Source organism: Mastigoproctus giganteus, chromosome 9 (genome assembly GCF_048544385.1).
Source record: "Mastigoproctus giganteus isolate SK-2022 chromosome 9, ASM4854438v1, whole genome shotgun sequence".
Classification (NCBI taxonomy): Eukaryota; Metazoa; Arthropoda; class Arachnida; order Uropygi; family Thelyphonidae; genus Mastigoproctus; species Mastigoproctus giganteus.
Genome location: NC_143583.1, coordinates 193,644,512 through 193,663,609, shown reverse-complemented (window position 1 = coordinate 193,663,609; position 19,098 = coordinate 193,644,512). Strand labels below are relative to the sequence as shown.

General features: G+C 39.5%; 1 protein-coding gene across 2 annotated transcripts in view; it reads right to left on the bottom strand.

Moving 5' to 3' along the window:
- The window catches only part of LOC150080992 (A disintegrin and metalloproteinase with thrombospondin motifs like), a 95,158-nt gene that overhangs the window by 64,087 nt on the left and 11,973 nt on the right, over positions 1-19,098 (bottom strand). For both annotated transcript variants that reach the window (XM_090382149.1, XM_090382150.1), the window contains exon 2: positions 3,352-3,564. In XM_090382149.1, the coding sequence (XP_090238275.1) occupies positions 3,352-3,564 (213 nt within the window). The remainder of the gene's footprint in view (positions 1-3,351; positions 3,565-19,098) is intronic.

Below are 19,098 nucleotides of genomic sequence, written 5' to 3'. Positions count from 1 at the left end.
GGTAAACAGCAGCCGCACGTGTTCAGGGTAGAACGAATCAAATCAGCATCACACGGGCGCCCTTTCTGTGCAAACAAGTAACATTCATTTATTGTGGTTATTGCCATAAACTGTGAGTATATTTACACTCGAGAGCAAATCTTGCATCTTCATTGTGAACATCTGGAGTCATTCAAAGTAGGGTGTGGTTTTGTGATCTGTATAATAACCGGACGAAGAGGAATGCAATGCCTACTGTATTGCATTCCTCGAGAGTACTAAACCGGCCAGGATTTTCCATCAGATTTCATCCCTGTTGTTATGGCATCAATTAGAAGGAGCACTCTTTGTGGCAAACCTACTTGTTCAGCTGGAAATGACTTCACACTACCAGATTTCGTGGTTTATTGTTATAACAATAGAAGAGACTGCAGAAATGAAAATGAAAGCCTTCAACTTCTAAGGGTTACTCTAAACACGCTGGATCACCAGAATAAAGAGGTTTGGCCAGGAGCTTAAGAGGAAACAGCAGCCCATGTTCAGCTGGAACCAGTGGCATAAGGATGTATAATTTCTGTTTCGAAAGCCTTGTTTTTCCATCATGGGTGTTTTAAGAGTCAAAATCATATTGAACTCCTTTTTTAAGTAAAAAATTAATATGAGTACTTTCAACTACAAGAAAACATTTGATGTTTGTCAGTATTAAACAAACTGGGAACAGCAATATCACCGGTAACAAGAGTGGATGTTTAATCAGAATATTTTCCAATATGACATTCGTACATTAAAACCTCATATCCGAGGGGTCGTTTTAAACGCTACGTATGAAATCACGTTTAAGTAAGGCCCGAATGGGCAAGGAAACCTCACCGCTAAATAAAAGGGCTATGAATTTTCCTAAAAACAATTTATTCAAAACCCAAAAATCGAATAGAATTTGTCGATTTTCAGAAGTAGATCAAATATTCCCACCGATTTATAATCTATAAGAATAGTGTTGTGGTTCATAAAAGAGTTATTTTGAATTTTTCCAAATTGTGATATGTAAGAATTTGAAGATTTATTCCATATTGGAGGTCAGCTTTATAAGTTATTATGATAAACTGCATTTCGTATTGGTAAATGATGCAAGACAGCAAACTTATATCTCATCAGCCGAACAAAAAAATAATAATAATTAATTAAACCTACCTACAGCATTTTCACATTCCCTCTAATAATCTATCTAGTTTTTCCTTAAAATTATCCAAATAACCAGATAAGGATGCCATCAGCACCCTTATTTATGGGGCAATACACTCAACCCATTTAGAGCCTTAAACACTTCAATCAATCAGCTCTCCTCACAAGTGTCTAGTTTCCAGGCACTGTAATTTGTAGAATTGAATTCTTTCCTGGTAAGACCATCCTTTTGTTCTCCCTTCACTAATGTTGTTCCAGCAGATCCTAAGGCTTCTAGACCTGTATGCAGTACTCAAGATTCGTCTTTACCATTGCCTTGTGCAACTGGTTAACCACCTCTTGTCCTTGCTAGAAAAATTTCTGTATATCATTGACAGACCTCATGATACACAGTCCCACATGAAGTGTTCTGAGCACAGCTCAGAGAACTTCATATCTGGCTGTACTTCCTAGTTCCTTTTCCATTCTTCACTACCTTGAGTGATAGTACAACCAACTGGTTTGTTATTCTGTGATTACCTTACCTAGATGCAGTACCTTGCATTTTTAAATGTTAAATCTCAATTGCCGCTTTCATTCAGGTCTTCTGGAGGTCCATAATATTAGAATCTCGGAATAAATGTTGCGAATTAAAGTCATAATCGCATAAAAATTAGGATTTCTTATGGACAGGGGCTCGTCCATGTTGTGAAACACATGCAACGTATTTATCTATATGCAATCAAGATAATTTTCGTTCATCCAGGCAGCAGATAACTTCTCGCAGTGGATGAACTTCTTCATATACCATATTCGCATACTGTGGGTAAGGGGGATCGGGAGACCTGTAATGGCTGATCTTCACAAATATGCATCAATACCAAAGAATTAGAACCTAGAGAGAAAAACCCTGAGGGACACTATCATGATATAAAAGAATGGGGGTTGTTAAATAATGTTTGGCTTCTATTGTAACGTTTTTATAGAGAACTTAAAGTAAAAGTTCTCTATAAAAACGATCTAAACTATTAAAATTTAAAGTTGTTTAAATGAAAATTAGGATTTTATCCGCCAGCATATACGTTTCAAAACTATAAAATACAGTTTTTAGACGTACGTGCTGTTCTGCAGATTAATTTGAATAAAGGAGTTTTAATTTATTTCAGCGAACAAACAAGATTTATACGAGTTCTGCCCTGTGGGACAATGAAGGTTACACGATATCGGCTCAACCAAAATAAAATAATTTGTTTAATCAAGGAAATTTCATTTTAAAAGCCCCTAGCACGTCACCTAACACAGCTAAGTTTCTTAATTAATGTCTCGATGCGATGCTTCAAACCCGCTGAAGTGACTTCCTGGATCTTTGATTAATCCGGTCAACGATCAAAGATTTAGTGCTTTTAAAAACAATTCATAATTAGAACGTACATTGCGAATTTTGCAAGAATTTATTGCTATAAAATATTTACTTGATGGAATTTCAGAAAAAATCTGTTGGAGAAGAGTTATTATAACTCTTAACTATATAAAATTCCAAATCATCGGCCATAGAGCTGTATACGATTCGTCATGAAACTGTTGTTGATGAAAGCTCAAGAGAGATCTGTCATCCTAGGATATATTAACTCTTGGCCGACCTTATAAGCTTGACTTCGAGATATTTCTCGAACCTTGAGATTTAATATCATCCTTTGAGACATATCAAAAACCCTCAGGTCTTGCCACAAACTCATTACTCTCGCCCTTTCCTGTCAGATGAAGAGAATTTTCCTTGCTGAAATGGAAGGCCTGTCTTCTGACTATTGCGTATAAGTTCTAGATATGCAGCTTTGGACGATCCTGTGATTTTCCCAAGTTCTTGTAGCTCCAGCTTCTACAGCATCAACAAAATTCAATTAGAGGTATCTCGTGTTTAACCATCTGGAACTCTAATTCGGGTTGTTGACTATTCTGATAATATTTAGGACATCAAAGTTAGCACGTGATTTCCTAATGTGATTGTAGTGCTTGGAGAATGGTTTCTGATATCAATTAAATTGTGTGCACGTGTCAATCATTAAATAATGGTGATTTAAGAAATGTTTTTCGTATTTGACTATTTTGTTCTTTATTTTAAATCATCTATCTCGAATAGGGATTTATCCAAAATGGAAAACTTGGCTGAATTGACACCCTTTTAAAAACGATGAATTCGGAAGAACGGCTTACCTGCCGAACGGCGAGGGATGGTGTAAACATCAGGAAAGAAGCTAAGATCATTAGAAGAATCCATTGGATTAGAGAATCGCTTTGAGGTTGTGACGTCATCACTGCAGGGTTTTTCATCTGGGAAGGCGATTGCAGCGAGAGGCAGAGAGTAGTGGATACGTGGCGAGAACGTGACATCATGGAAGTTGAGCGAACTGAAGGGTAGTTCACCGCCTGGAAAAGAAAGATCACAATGATTAGTAGGTTAGGTTCAAGTATCGAAAATATTTCAACAATAAATTCTCTCTTATCAGTAGTGAAATATCCAACGAACAATATAAAAATAAGCAATAATAAACCCATCTAGCCTTAGAGGGCAGAAAGTGAAATTTCCCTCTTTAAAAATGAAAAAGAAATTATGAACATAGACCGTTTTTCTAAAGATGACATTGCAATGAAATTAGCAGATAGCATTGGGTTTTTCTGATATTTTATTTTCGAAGTGCGTTCTTGGGTTATGCAATATTAAAATGAAACTCCAAACACCAGAAAGTAGCCTTAAAATGCAATTTGTTCTGTCCAAGCGCAAAAAAAAAAAAAAGGAGTCGCAACAAGTCACCACTTCCTACTATCATGGGGTCAAATGTGACGGGCTGCTAATTCTTCCAACAATTCCCAGCGCCATCATAAAGAATTAACGATGTGAGCACTAAAGGGAGAAGTTAATGAAGTGGGTAATTGCTGACAAGTGGAGGCTTAATGATTTACTTAATGGAATGGCAACAGGAAGTTGGAAGTCATCAAAAAAGTACTTGAAATAAGAAGCGGCGCTCGGTGTACTTCCCAACAATTTAACGACGCGCAAACTACGAAGAAAGATGCTTCTTAACTAGTAACGTTGATTAACTTATTTCCAGGACCCGTTGCTTTGACAAATGGATTTTCGCTTTCTCCAAAGATGATTTGTAATAATAGGAATGACTCTAATGAGTCAAGAACACGAAGTCTCCTTAACTATCTACGATGTGTATGTATGTCAGTCAGATATTAGGGGTCATACGATCACTTGACTAGTTATTCCACCTCAACTCCAGTATGTGTCCTTGTGTGCATTGAAAGAAAAATTTACTCTACAAATCTTCATCATTAAAGTCACTCAGTCAGCACCCTCTTGGGATGCGTCGGTATTTACTCAATCCAGTACCTGTTTCAAAATAGCGCTGCCTAATGTGTGTGCGCTGTAGTTTTGAAGAAATGTTTGTTCTGAAGGGTTCCAAGGTGGTCTGGTGATACGAGTTGTCGTGACTTGTTTCAAATGAGGTGCAGTCCACCCCCCCCCCTTGTGTTAAATGGAAAATAATTGTTGCCATCTGCATACTTAACAAATGATTAAATCTGTACATTCTTTGAGGGACCTTCCAGCACTAATATCAATCGGGGGAGGTGCATTAATTTGTAAAACCTCCTTTGCGGTCTCGCTGTAACGCAGAACTCTACAAAGCACTTTCGTAATATTCAAAACCTTGAAATTTCAAATTCCAAGACTAAATTGGAATCATTTCAGATAGATTCAGCTGGAAAAATCCTCGCCTGTATGAAGGGAGCACTTCTTTTTTATCATTTTAATCAACTGTTCGTATGTATTATACATCAGCGTTAACTGGTTATGTGGATAGATGTAGGCGACTCCTTCAAGAAGCGCTATAACGGTCAGTTCACTTCCTTGTGCGGTTAGAGGTGCGTGTCCCTATTACCTGACAGCGAAATTGTAGATGCGTGTTGGTGAAATAAAGTAATAACCAGAATGTACACTTTTTTTTTTTTGTTTAAGTGCTTTGAACAGAAGAAAGGTGACTACTGCTGCCTGTAGCACTCTCTCACTGGAAAAACTGGATGGAATGTTTCATCTTCCAGTTTTTTTCGTGCTCTTTAATGAGCGGGGTTTATGACAGCTTTGTCGTATCACTGCCTGCCCCTCGTTTGGAGAGTTTTGAGTTCAATTCGCGCCTGTGGCAGGAATAATTCTTTAGACCTCTTCAAGGGTTACGCATCTAGTATGGGTGGGGAATAAAGTGACAGAACACTATGAAAATAAGCGGAATTGCCTCCCTAACCACAGCTGCAGCTTTGAGGTGATCGTGTCAGTTTAGAACTGACACGTTTCTTTATGGAATTACATAAATACTGCGATAAATAACAGTGCTTAGAATACAAGAGCATCCAAAAATGCCATGACTCAGACCGAGAATGCTGCTGGTGGTTCCTTTGCGAGTCATGACCATTTTAGGCTATGTTATGTATTTGAAGATCATCATAATACGACTAATGAATCATTTCTGTGCACTACAGTAGAGAATGTGACGATCTAAAATTAAAACTTGTCGTTCTATGCTGGATTGATGCCTTGGAGCAGATTAAAACTGGGGACTCTGCAGCGACTCGAGAGTCTAGTGATATGACAGAAGATGCATTCCCATTCGGGCCCAGATCCAGAACATTCCAGAACAAACTGCTTTGGTTCAACAGGTGTAGTAGTTTTATTGGCTGACTTCCGGGGAAACGGGAATGTATATTTTAATAAAACCGGAATATCTACCTGATGATGTAACTAACAACTTGTCATTTCTCAGTGGGGTTTCGCTTATACATGGGTACCGATGAAAAACAAAAGTTGGCTGAAGAAATGTTGTAAATTAGCACAAAATGTGTCTGCAACCCAGGCGTGATAGGAGGGATTTTATACTACAAGCCCGGCGACTGCTACTCTGTCCGCTCACTCCTGGAACAACTTAATTACAGCCCACATGATTTGCAGTTTCCATAATACTGCCAAACTTCAATTGGTCCTCCAACAACATTATAGTGAAGCTAGAACCCGGTACGAAGACACTATACAAAAGAGCAAAAAACGCTCATGGGAGCGCCTAGTTTCGAACCCTGGGGAATGGTTTACAAGGTAACCACCAATATATTCCCCAGGGAAGAGGTCATAAATACACCAGAACCCCGCAAGGCAACATGACGACAACCTGGGAGCAGTCGATGGAAAACATCCTGGATTGCATCTACAGAGATGCAGCAACACTGGCACTGCCGGAGCAGCACATCATATGTGAAGAAAACACAACCTACAACCACCCTTCAAGCAGAATGAACTTAACACAGCTGTAGCCCTGTCCACTTTTAATCTACTCTCCTTAGCAGGGAGGGAGGAGACGGTCCGCCGACGCCTCTCCCGTTCTTCGCCTGGTGGGGCATGGGCCTGCTTGGGGTCATCTACTCTATAGACCCTATACTTCTGTCTCTCAGCGTTGCCCACTCTAGCTTTCCAACTAGCGTTCAGCCCATGTCAAAATTATCCTATCCCTACACTCAAAATTCTTAATTTTACACTGTATAACCTAAAATTCCTTTGGCTTGACACAACCTGTAGCGCGCTCCTTCTTTTTTAGGTCCTAGCCACTGAAATCTCAGGAAACTAGGTGACAGGACCTGCCAGAGTACTATTTAATAATGCTGGTGTACCCGACTTGCCTCCATTGGGCTAAGTGTGGGCCCCATTAGGGGCTCAACGGCTAAAAGGTCAGAAGAACAACGGTATATGACACTACACTTTTAAATCTCTGGCCTTTACAGAGCACTTTAACACACGACATTGCATATTACGCGGAGATGGGGGGAACCCCTGGTGCCGTTAGACCCTAAACACACTTTACTTTACTCGGTACCCGACAATCATCCCTTTTTGAAGTCCATCAGATCACTCTTTTGCCCACATTGGTCAACTACTTCGTGTCGACTGCAATGGACAGAATTTATACTTTGATTTAAAATGAATACTACGAAAAAGAGTAAAACGTATCATTTTCATCAAGAGTGGGAACTACAATTATTTTTTTGTAATGATAAAAGAAACACGTTGTTCTTTGATTAGCAATACTTCCGTGGCCATACCCAAAAAAGGAAATTTAGAAAGCCACTTCGACACTCCGTGGTAAATACCAATCGGATTTTCCGCCTAATAGTGACCTTAGAAAGGATAAATTAAAAGAAAACTTAAATCCGGATTATTCGCGCAGCAAAATTTCTTCGTGACACCTAATTTACGATCTAAAGCAGTAAGTGTAGAGTCATTTAAAGTGAGTCATCTTGCAAAAAAATACAAATCATTTTCTGATGGTCAATTCATTCATGAAAGACGCATTTTTAGGAATAACAGATTCTCTTTTCGAAAATGTTAAGAAGAGAAATGAAATTAAAAGTGCTCTTCAAGATCTGTGATTCGATGCATCGAAAAAATGAGTAAAAATGTGACCTTAGAAAGGATAAATTAAAAGAAAACTTAAATCCGGATTAAATCCGCATTTTTAGGAATAACAGATTCTCTTTTCGAAAATGTTAAGAAGAAAAATGAAATTAAAAGTGCTCTTCAAGATCTGTGATTCGATGCATCGAAAAAATGAGTAAAAATGTGAGAGAACCATTGCGGGTCATTGTCTTTACAACTTTACAACTGGATGAATCTACAGATGTCAGTGATACAGCTCAATTGCTCCTTTTTCTTCGTATGGTTGTTGATGATTCTGCCACTAGAGAAGAACTGCTGGGTATGGTTCCACTAGAGAAGAATTGTTGGGTATGGTTCCACTAGAGAAGAACTACCGGGGATGGTTCCACTAGAGAAGAACTGCTGGGTATGGTTTCGTTAAAAGAAAGAACTACAGGTCATATACCTATTTAACGCATTTAAAATAAGAAATCCGAATTGTATTTAATTTTAAAATTTACAAACAACATTTTTCAATATGTGTTGATTAACCATGTGCAATGAAATTCTTCAGAGGCAGATCGCGGCACAAATTAAGTTGCCCACCCCTGGACTATAGACAATGTATAAGAGCGAAAGAATAGTTGAACTGTGGGGTGTTCAAGGAGAGCGCCAAGGTAGGAGTTGATAAAGGATTTAGGAAGTTTGATAGAACAGAAAGGGGCAGCGTGAGACAATTAAAGTTCAGATTCAAATCAAATTGTAATCATCATTATTTGTGTACTGATTTCATTAAGTCTGAGTACGAGAAAGCATCATTGACGAAGAATGGTTTGAAATGCAAAAAGAGAAAGAATAAACCATGCTCAATGGAAACATTAGAATCATGGGTAAAAAATATGTATTCACTGGAGAAGTGAATACACACTTTTTGATGTGAAAACTTGAATAGCGGCACCTAACAATGGAATGCAACTGAAGTTTAGCAATGACGTCACGCGACTGGCGAAAGCATACGGGGCTTGTGGCAACGTTGCCAGCTTGTTGAATAGCTGATCGAGGTTCGATTCCAGCACTACAATTATGGCAATTTTCCCAAGGGCATCCAGCATTGAGTTTGGCGGTCTCAAACCGTGGTCGTGAGGTTTTTTCACCGGAATTGACTCCAGTTTTCCCCTCACAACAGACAAACCGCCCTTCGCGAAGAGGGGTACACGAAAATTTGATAGGGCTAGGGACGCGAGTAGACTAAACTCAGGACTACTCTTGAGGATAGGAGGTTAGTGGGGCAGCCCCACCACCATCATAATTTAGGTTGCGGGGAGTCTATTTAACAGACATGTTCTGCTCCTTAAAAAAATGCAGCTAAAATCCATTGATTAAAATGCGAATAATTATGCTTTTTTTCACCTGCTGCAAAAAAGGGTAGTTAATGTGCGCAGAGCATTTAATTTCAGGCGCGTTAGCAACCATTAAATAATTCATCATTTACAGCATAAAGCACAATTTATGCGCGAACAGAGAAACTTTCTTTTATGCGTATGTCGGCAAACATAATATCCAGTGTTTCAGCTGCAGTATATGGACAGCACACGTGATATATATTTCAAAAAAAGAAAATAATAATTGTTGGAATTCTATTGGTGTGATTTTAATGAAACATAGGAAGTCGACAATCATTCTTACAGAGAAATATATAAAATTTCCTTAAAATCCATCTACTGGGAACAGTTATTACATGCAGACGGACGGACAAAGAAATAATAATTGTAGAATTTCTATCAGTCCGATTTTAATGATATTTGGAATGCGCATCAAATCTTTCTAGAAGTTCCGAATATAAATTTCATTAAAATCCGTCCTTACACTTGAGTTGTTGCGTGGTGAAGGCAACAGGCGCATTATGCATATATGCTTTTTACAAATCGGGCAGTTGGTTGCAACAATTGATTTGACAACACTTGCATTTCCGTTACATTCCACTCTACATGTTTTCGCATCAAAAATAAATAAAAGTAAGTGCAATTAACTTCCCGATTTGTAAAATATGGACCCTGTTTTTTTTTTTTTTAAAGTAAGCATATACGCGTGATGCGCCTGCTGCTGGCTTCAACTACGCCTGCCCTCTAGCATGTAACAACTCAAGTGCAAGGACAGATTTTAATGAAATTTATATTTGGACCTTTTAGAAAGATTTGTTGCGCATTCCAAATATCATTAAAATCGGACTAATATAAATTCTACAATAATTATTTCTTTGTCCGTCCGTCCGTCAGCATGTAATAACTCTTCCCAGTAGATGGAATTTAAGGAAATTTTAGATTTTGCTCTATAAGAATTATTTGTCGACCCTTCCTATGTTTCATTAAAATCACATCAATAGAATTCCAGCAATTATTATTATTATTTTGGGTTTTTTTTTTTTTTTTTTTTTTGGACTATATATCACATGGGCTATCCATATACTGTAGCTGAAGCACTGTATATTATGTTTGCTGACATGCGCAGACCTCATTGGCATGGAAGGTCATGGATCACAGGATCGTCTCGAGAAGTACAATTTCATAGATGAATCATGACATGGATTTCAAAGGGAAAATCTTGTTTGACCAACCTGAAAAATTACTATGATGCAACCTACGTTGGACGCAATAAACAATTTTGACATTATACACTTGGACTTGAGCAGAGTATTTGGCAGGGTCACGGGAAAAATCTCTTTATCTTTTGTCTTGCCTGATGGCCGAAGGACAGGAGATGGAGTTATTATAAATGTCATTCTTCAGAGGGGGGTCAGTTATAAGCGGCACCATTCAAGGAAGGATCGGTGCTACGGTCCTCCCTTGTTTCTGATTTTCTTGAAAGATATAGACGGGAATACAGGGTACGATGTTTAAATGTGCAGATGACATAAAGGTATATGAAGGGTGGTTAACGATCAAATCAGGTAAAGTTTCTTCAGAATGGGTTGGACAGATTTCATGGATGATCAGCATTAAAATTAGGACTTGCACTTAAATTTAATGCTGCTGTAATTTTTTACACTTCGTAAAGGTAATTTATACGCTAAGTTGGGTAGAGCTGGGGTTAAATAAGAAAAGACACGAAGATTAGCATCCATTTTTAAGCATTCTTCCAGGAAGGCGCAAGCGTCTTTTCAATTATTTCCAGCTTTGCATCTAGGGAGGAGGTTGTGGTTCTGTTATACAAGTCAATCGTGACACCACATTTAAGATAAGACATTGATCATCTTGAAATGGTCCAAATAATGCGACTCGTCTGGAATGAATAGCAAATTTCTCGAGGAAGGATCTGAGAGGAAAGGAAGAAATTGATTGTGGAATTTCCGCAATAAAATGGGAAAAAAAACAAACAAGGGGGCATAAATTTACCCTTTTAGGGAAAACTAGTAGACTGGATTTCATTACGTTTAAGGTTGGTCAACGTGTTGCCGATTACTGAAATAAACTGCTGTCTTCCCGATGGGTGAGGTTGACAGTGTGGTAAGATTTAAGCTACAACCGGATCATCACCATCCTGTGTTCATCGAAACTTTTTCTATTCAAAGTTTAAACGACTAACTTCCTTGGGTTATTTATAATATAAATAATTTAATAAAATCAGCTCTTCAAACATAAGATATCTAACGTAATGCAGCAGAGTGGACAACTCGAGAGTACCCGCATTTGAGTTAACCGTGGTTCGAGCTCACCAATAGTGCTTCCCTCGTGGATAGCACTGTTGGTAAAATCAACGTCTTCCCCCACAAAAGGTGGAAAAGTCTCCAGTTCGAATACTGTCAATAGCGAGAGGAATTTTTATGGGTTATTTTCACAACGGGGCTGAGTTAGTCGGTCGCAAGCGAGGGTAGAATGGGTTTTTTCGTCCAGCAAACAGAAAATCGACCACGGAACGAAATATGCAGATATACGGCGCAACAATATGGCTTAAGTTGAAGAGCCTCTGCAACAACAACCAGCGCACGTGACCGTTGAATACGATAATGTTCTTGTAAATTCCTATGACCCAATTAAGCGGTTTCGGAGCATAAAAAACAGAAAATTTATTTCACGTATTTTGTACTTTCATCCGAGTAACAAACTGTTAACTACAGTAAATAAGAGATCTGAAATAACGCCAACCCATCCATGGAAGTTATGAACCGAAAAAACATCAAATACCTGTTTCTTGAATAGACAACGTTAAAAAAATAATTAGTTCATCGTTCTGGCCAGCATTGCGTATCGTACAACGGGGCCATTGTAAAAACAATTCGTTCTGCATCTGGTCACATTAAGCCAGCAGTTTTTCTTTTTATTTTGAAGTTGAGCAGAATTTATCAGATTGTTGTACAAACAGAATCAGATGGAGATCTGTACGTTCTTTAAGGGAATGAGTCAAAAACGTGCTCACACTCCGTAAAAATCTGCACGGCGATAAGATAAGCAATATTTGTGCAAAACCAAAGGAACCCGGTGTATTTTAATTCGTTTATTCTCCATATAAAAAAAATATCTCCATATAAAGGTTGTTCAAATGATTTTGGGTGTCCCTGCCCATCTTTTAGAACAAGCGCAAATAAACACTTTTCATGTGACCTTTTATAAATTAATATACTTCAAGTATTTGAACTTTGCCGGTTGCGCAACAGGAAAAGTGGGCGATGCGTGTGCCATCATCCGATTGGCAACTTTTGTATTTAGAATGGGAAAGCGATGATGTCCAATCCACAGTTATCTTCGAAGAAGAAAGGCTCCCTAGAAAATCGAGAAATAAACACAGAAAATTTCTTAAACTATTTCAAATTTTGTATTCATATGGAATCGAAACCGCGAAGAAATATTAGATGGTAATATTTAATCGTTCAAAAAGAAGACAAAAAATAAGCCTGTCACGAGGGTCCGACTCTGTAGGTGAGGAATTTGTTGAACAAATAAACCCCTCCACCCACTGTAGAAGATTTAGCTTCTTGAGCAATGAGGAAATCGCACCACGTATATTTGGCAAGAAAACAGCTTTGTTTACTGCCAGAAACGAATGCGGAAATCAACAGAGTAAAGTATCATAAAACAGAAAACGAGGAAGTTGAACAAGTAAAAAATTAGACAACCATTTCGCCTGAATTATTGCTTACAATTCTCAACCACAGAACAACAGAAAGGGCTCTTCGCTGGTAACGTTGGACGTAATCCAGCTATAAACAAAAGTCCGTTCTAACGAATTCCAACCTCTCTGAAATGAGTGGACAACCACAGATCTACCTCGGAGATCACACATGTCTTAGAATACCAACTTACCCTTTTTGTATCTTCAGGGAGCATCAGGGGGCTGCGATAGAGGGTCCATCGAGGTCGCATTCAGTATCCATAGTTGACATTATCGTACGGCAAGGAGTCATACATCCCGCTCCTGCTTGGGACATCTACGCTAGCTGAAGTTGCCTCTTCTGTACATTCGAACATGCCAGCCGTCCAACAGAATGAGAATCGAGAAACGTCGGAGGTAAAAGGTAATCAGTCGGTCGTCTCGCAAGGAGTACTGACCCACATATTCCCTCCCCTTCCCCTCCAACTCTCCTATATCTTAATGCTATGCGGCGGAAAATAATTCTGTCTTACCAAACCTGTTCTGCTCTCATTTTCCGCTGTGCTGCAAGCCGTATCTCACTTTTGTTGTATGGCGGACAATGTCTAGCTGTTCGGCACTTGCTAACAAGCACCGTCAACCCTACAAAATGTCCAATTCTTTTATCGGAACGCCAGTTCAGTGAAGTGCAATTTTTAACAACGTTTGAACGTTATCAAAGTGTGAGTCACGGCGAAGGTGTCCTCGTGGCTTACGTAGTGGAAAAATATGACGCAGAACCTGTTAAGATGCAGTCAAGTGACTGCTGACACCACAGCAAGATCCTTTGCTCATTACTGGTTATACTCCGACCCTCTTTTCGATATGGCTTTCTGTGTTAAACGCATCTATGGCCGAATAATGAAAAATGAATACCTTCTCGTGTTCCAAAAGGCAGTTGAAATAGTTGAGCAGAACTATTAAAAGTTCTGTTTTAGGGAAGGGGAGGAAAAAGAAGTGTTTTTCGCGTTATCGACCAGATCTGCACCCAAACGTGCGCCAATTAAATAACCACTATTCTGTGAAGGGGGGCAGGAGATGGCGTGCGTGCGTGTTGGTGACTTCGGGCATCTCGCGACCTCTACGAATATCGCAAAAAGCGATCAAATGTCCCCGCTTTTTGACTGCCAACACTTTCACTACCGCTATTTCTCGAGCTCGGCGAATACCCAAGCAATTAGCGAAGACCACTTTCGCAACGAAATTACCTCAGCGAGCTCTTCCCTACTTTCAATTCCGCGCACATTTGGCAAGTGGAGCATTTAACCCCATTCGGAGCTACCTGAAAAAGGAGGCCAGCTAATTGGACGGTGGCTCAAACGCACTCTTCGAATAATAAAACGTCTTTTCCCTCACCTCACAGATTGCCTTAATTATCGCGCAATGGATTATTTTGACCGCTGATTGCAGATAACGCGGGAACTCATACAGGGTGGCAAGTATTCAATCATTTCGACCACTGCACGTGCGGACTCTAAATTCTGCAGCAAGTAAATAAGAACGCACCTGTCTATCCGATCGATGTTCTCTAAGCATGTACTCTTGGGGAACTTCACACGTAAATAAACAACCCCCCCACCCGCCCCAAACACACACGCGGCAGTGTTTCCATTGACTAAAGTAGTCAAGTCGGACTACTGTGCTGCGCTGTCCACTCTTAAGAGATAGATCACTTCTTATTTTTGCCTGCATAATCGAAGCTTGTATTGATATATCAACAAAATGTTCCATGGGCTGGTTATTATTACAGAAATTCAGTGATCATCATTTAATATACAAGTAAAATCATGATATACAGTGCATAAATTAGATCCGTTCAGTGATCACTGAAATAATATGATCAATGATCCTTACTGGATCACAGCAGGAGTTCCTGAAGGAAGCAGCCTTGTCTGATCTGACTAATAATTAATTATTATGATGAAGTCATAAAACCCAAGAAACAACTCTGACGTTATTTACCTTGACTTCAGTAAAGCTTTTGATAACAGTTCTCCACGAAAGACTATAATATAAATTGAAATTAATGGCAAAGTCCTTCGTTGGATCAAGGGCTGGCTAAAAGGTAGCAAACAGAGAGTGGTCATAAATGGACATTCCTCAGAGTGGACCAGTCTAGAAAATGGAGCCCCTCAAGAATCAGTGTTGGGGCCACATCTGTTCTTTATCATCCTCAATGACATTGAGAAAGTTTCTCATGTTTTCAGGGAGCAAGAATTACTTGAAGGCTGGCCTTCTTAGGTAGCACAGTTCGCAGAATCACCGTCCTCCACACAACGGGTGGAAAATACGAGTTCGAATCCCGTCTATAATATGAGGAATTTTTATGGGCCTTTTTCACAACGTAGCTGAGTTTGTTGGTCTTCAGGTTTTTCGTCCTCAAATTAATTTGAGGACGAAATTACTTTGTTCATTAATTTGTTCATTAAATCGGCACCCTGACTCGATCAGATTGAGGTCTAAACAGGCCACGCGAATTAGTATAAGGCGTAATAATGAAGAAATCGAATTTATTCTGCAAGTGGGATGGAGCGTTACTTTGCTTCAACGAGAATAACATACTTCCACGCAATTGTCCAAGATGTCAGTGTAAGACTCGTCATTTATGAGTTTGATGCCCTCGTGGGTGGAAAAAAGCTGAGTTTGAGTCCCGTCAATGACGTGGGAATTTTTTTGTGAGCCTTTTTTTACAACATGGCTGAGTTAGTCGGTCTCAGGCGATGGTAGCATGGTTCCCCCCCACGGAAATTTTTCATCCAAAAAACTGACCATAGAAGATACGCAAAATACCGATAGTATATACGAAGCAATATGGCCTTAGTCGCTGATACTGCTAAAATCCTACTACTACAACAAGGACAATGAGTTTGGCATTAACACCAATTAAAAGTAGTACACGGAGCAGTCTCACATTATGGCCTCCAATCCTATGAGCAAAAATACTGCAATAGATGGCGTTCCCAGGCACTTTCCTCACTCGCAATCGACCATTTAAACTGAAGACTAGGTTGCGCAAATCGTCGCACCACAGGACCTCGTTTCACTCTTCCTTGTCCGAGAACGAACTACTTACTACCAGCACTGAAAACAACTTCTGGCGTTCTGGTGTGAAACAGCGTATACAAGTATTTGTGCCAAGAAAGGTTTCAAGGTTAATAGCCTGCTGTTAATAAAAGAAAAGGCTTCCTCTCTGGATAAAATAGTAAGTGAACGCTTAAGTCTCAAAATTTACTCCCTTGAAATATGTACACACCACAGAAAAATTTTGATTAATCATTATTGAGTCCAAACAGGAGAGCGAATTCCATTTGAGACGAAATCAACATTCCCTAAAAGGTTTCAATTAACCTAAGAGTATATTAAAAGAATTTAGAATAAATCACCTTTTATAAAAGCCTATACTTACTGAAATAAAATCCGAAGAGTGCATTGCTATGAAAAATTTAGCTCTCTCAATGTTGGATCTTGCCATGATTCGGTCATAATCTTAAAAGACCCGACTCGTACAAGCTGGCAGAAGAGTTAGGGAAAATCAGATATCTGCTCGAGTCCAAATATGGATTAAGAGATTGTTTTTTAATTAAAAATCTCAATTATACTTTAAGAAGAAAATTTTTCGATACAGTAATCATACAACAGTGGTTTTAAATGAGGTTGGTAATTAATTTATTAAACGCACAGTCAACTATGTGGGAGTTTAGGGGGGGGGGGGGAAGTAGGTGTGCTCCATTGGGTTTCTCTACTTCCGCGCTCACTTGACCTATTACGGAGTACAGTGATAAGCATCTACTGCACTAACACAGTAGGATTTGCTTCTAGCACGAGGAGCTTTGTCATGCTCAACCTCTACAACTGTTATTCGGACAAACAAATTAAAAAAGGCGCGCCATAATCATGCCTCGATATCAAGATCTTCTTCTTCGTCCAGTGGATATTGCGCAAGCACCGACGACCCGAAATTATAGTTGCTTCCTTCGGCAAGAATGCGTTGCAAGCAGCAAACCGTTAGTTAACCTAGAAGTTCCGAGTGATTACAATGTTCACGTGAACAACTCTGGTGAGATACAAAGAGGCACTCCAATAATGCCGTAATAACCAACGTAGGAGATTATTAGATGTAATGGCAGGGTTGAGTAATATTTCTTTTCAATCTCCAACTAGCAACGCAGTACTAGTTTGGGAAGAAAACCCGACAATGCAGTGAGGTCATCCTCATGGTATCCCCATTCGCAGAACGTTTATGAACGTATGTCTTAGTACTGCATTGGGAAGGAGCCAATGATAGAACAGACACAGCAAGATGCGCAAAGAAGTCTTAAAAAAACATGAAGCCAAATAAGGAAGCATTCCTTGAACAAGAAAACGCGAAGGATAAAATCAATGCGTCACTTGTTCGTTACCAGCAAGAGGAGGAACAAAGACCCAATTGCTAATTAGTTGGTTCGAAGAAAAAGTGATTGGAACGATGCCTGGCATTAACAAGAATAATGGAATTCCAGCAAGACGTGGATGGAATCGACTCTATAAGTAATGAACGTTATAAAGGAAAAGAGTAGCGTGATATATCTCATGGGGTGACACATCAAGTCACACCAAAATACCAATTGCTTATCGAAGTGATAATCACTTTATCACTAATAAAAACTGATAATTAACTTGTCACCAGGCTAAGAAACCCAGTTGTAATGAAGAGAATAAAAGCTGCTGAAATGATAGTCACAATGGAGGAAGACTCAAATCCATGATAACATTGGTTCTCGGATAAATGGTCCGAGTGATGAAACATTATCTTGCTCGATGAAATTTATTTAGAATTTCGCTGAGATCATATGGCATCACTAAACCCCAATTTAAGGGAGAAAAAGAGCCACAAAACCCTAATCTCAGACCATCTAATAATCGAGGCCTTTCCTACACTGCATAAGAAAGAGCGTGATTGAAGTTCCGAAGGAGTCGCTTATTCGATATCGGTGGACTGGCGTGAGGACAGATACTCAATTACACTTAGGTGAAATGAATTGATTTAAAACGGTGACGTCTTTTTGCAATAATTCTTTTTAAGACAATTTTATAACTTGCAGAAGACCCCCATCGTGAAAATGTCTGGGGGAACCTCGAAGCAAAGGTCTTTATTTTTTTGTTTGGGTGATGGTGAGGAGAAAGTAGTTCTATACCAAGAAAATGCTGAAATAGCGAAGAAATCCGATTGGTATAGTTGATGGTAAGCAAATGGAATAAAAGTTCCCTCTTTTGCGAGATAAAAAAAGAAAAGATTGAGTTACGCTAGCATCGAAATTGGCATGCCAACTTACTGTGCGAGAAAAGTACACGTCCAAAATGATAGGCATTTCCAAAAATCAAATCTTTATTTTCGTAAGGTGAAGACAGAAATAATGCAAGCCGCTCTTTTGCTCTGACTTCTGTCCTAAAATAAGACTAATACATGTAAGGACAGAATGACAGACATCGACATTTGTTCAATTCTGTAAAGCCATTTCTGTTCCACATGCGAGTGAAGAGCGGAGGCTAGAGAGTTATGAGATGCATCAATCGAAAGCGCTCTTCTTCTAGCTGGCCAGAGAAATATTCCTCACTAGAATTCTTAAAATACCCGCAGAGACACGCTTTTGTTAGTGAAAATACAAGTGTCAGGACTTGCCTCTGATTAATCCTTTTAATTAAATCAAGAATTCTTGAATTTTGGAGTTCTTCAAGCAGGGCCTTGATCAATGGAAGAAAAGTCAACCATCAATATATTTATAGTACTCTTTTTTTATTTATTTTTGTTTCCCTTAACCTTTGTATAACGGGGAACGTCAGATTTGGGGGGTTTGTGTCCCTCCCTCAACTTCAGATGGCTGCAGGTACAATTATACTCAGATGCTCCGCATTGGGTAGCGCAAACCAGACCAGAGTGGGTGCTCGGCGAAGAAGAGTCGTCACTTCCATGAGAAAGCGGTGTGATGGCCTTCGTTGTGGCCTACATTGTGGCGGGGTGAAACGCTCGCCTAACTACCTGTTTACGATAGGGGTAAGCCACACATTCAAGGTTCCGCCATTAGCGGGTAGGTTTGCTATGATTAGAAGAGCTACGTGTCCGGCATTGATGATCCAGTGAGGTTCTAGTCTGGGTTCAACGAGGGGTCGTGGGAGAAGAGGGAAAGAGGCGCTATACAAGGCAGTACTCTCGCTGGATGTTGACACAACCTTCGGCCTCGCGTGTCACTTCTAAAGATGATCAGAGGGTGAAAACCCACTTGGGTGTACCAGAAAACGGGGCTTTTCCTGGCACATTCTTGCGGTATTTAGATCTGAGAAGTCCCTCATTGAAACGTGATATTTGGATGACGATTCGCTTCGTAAATCTCCACTTTCCA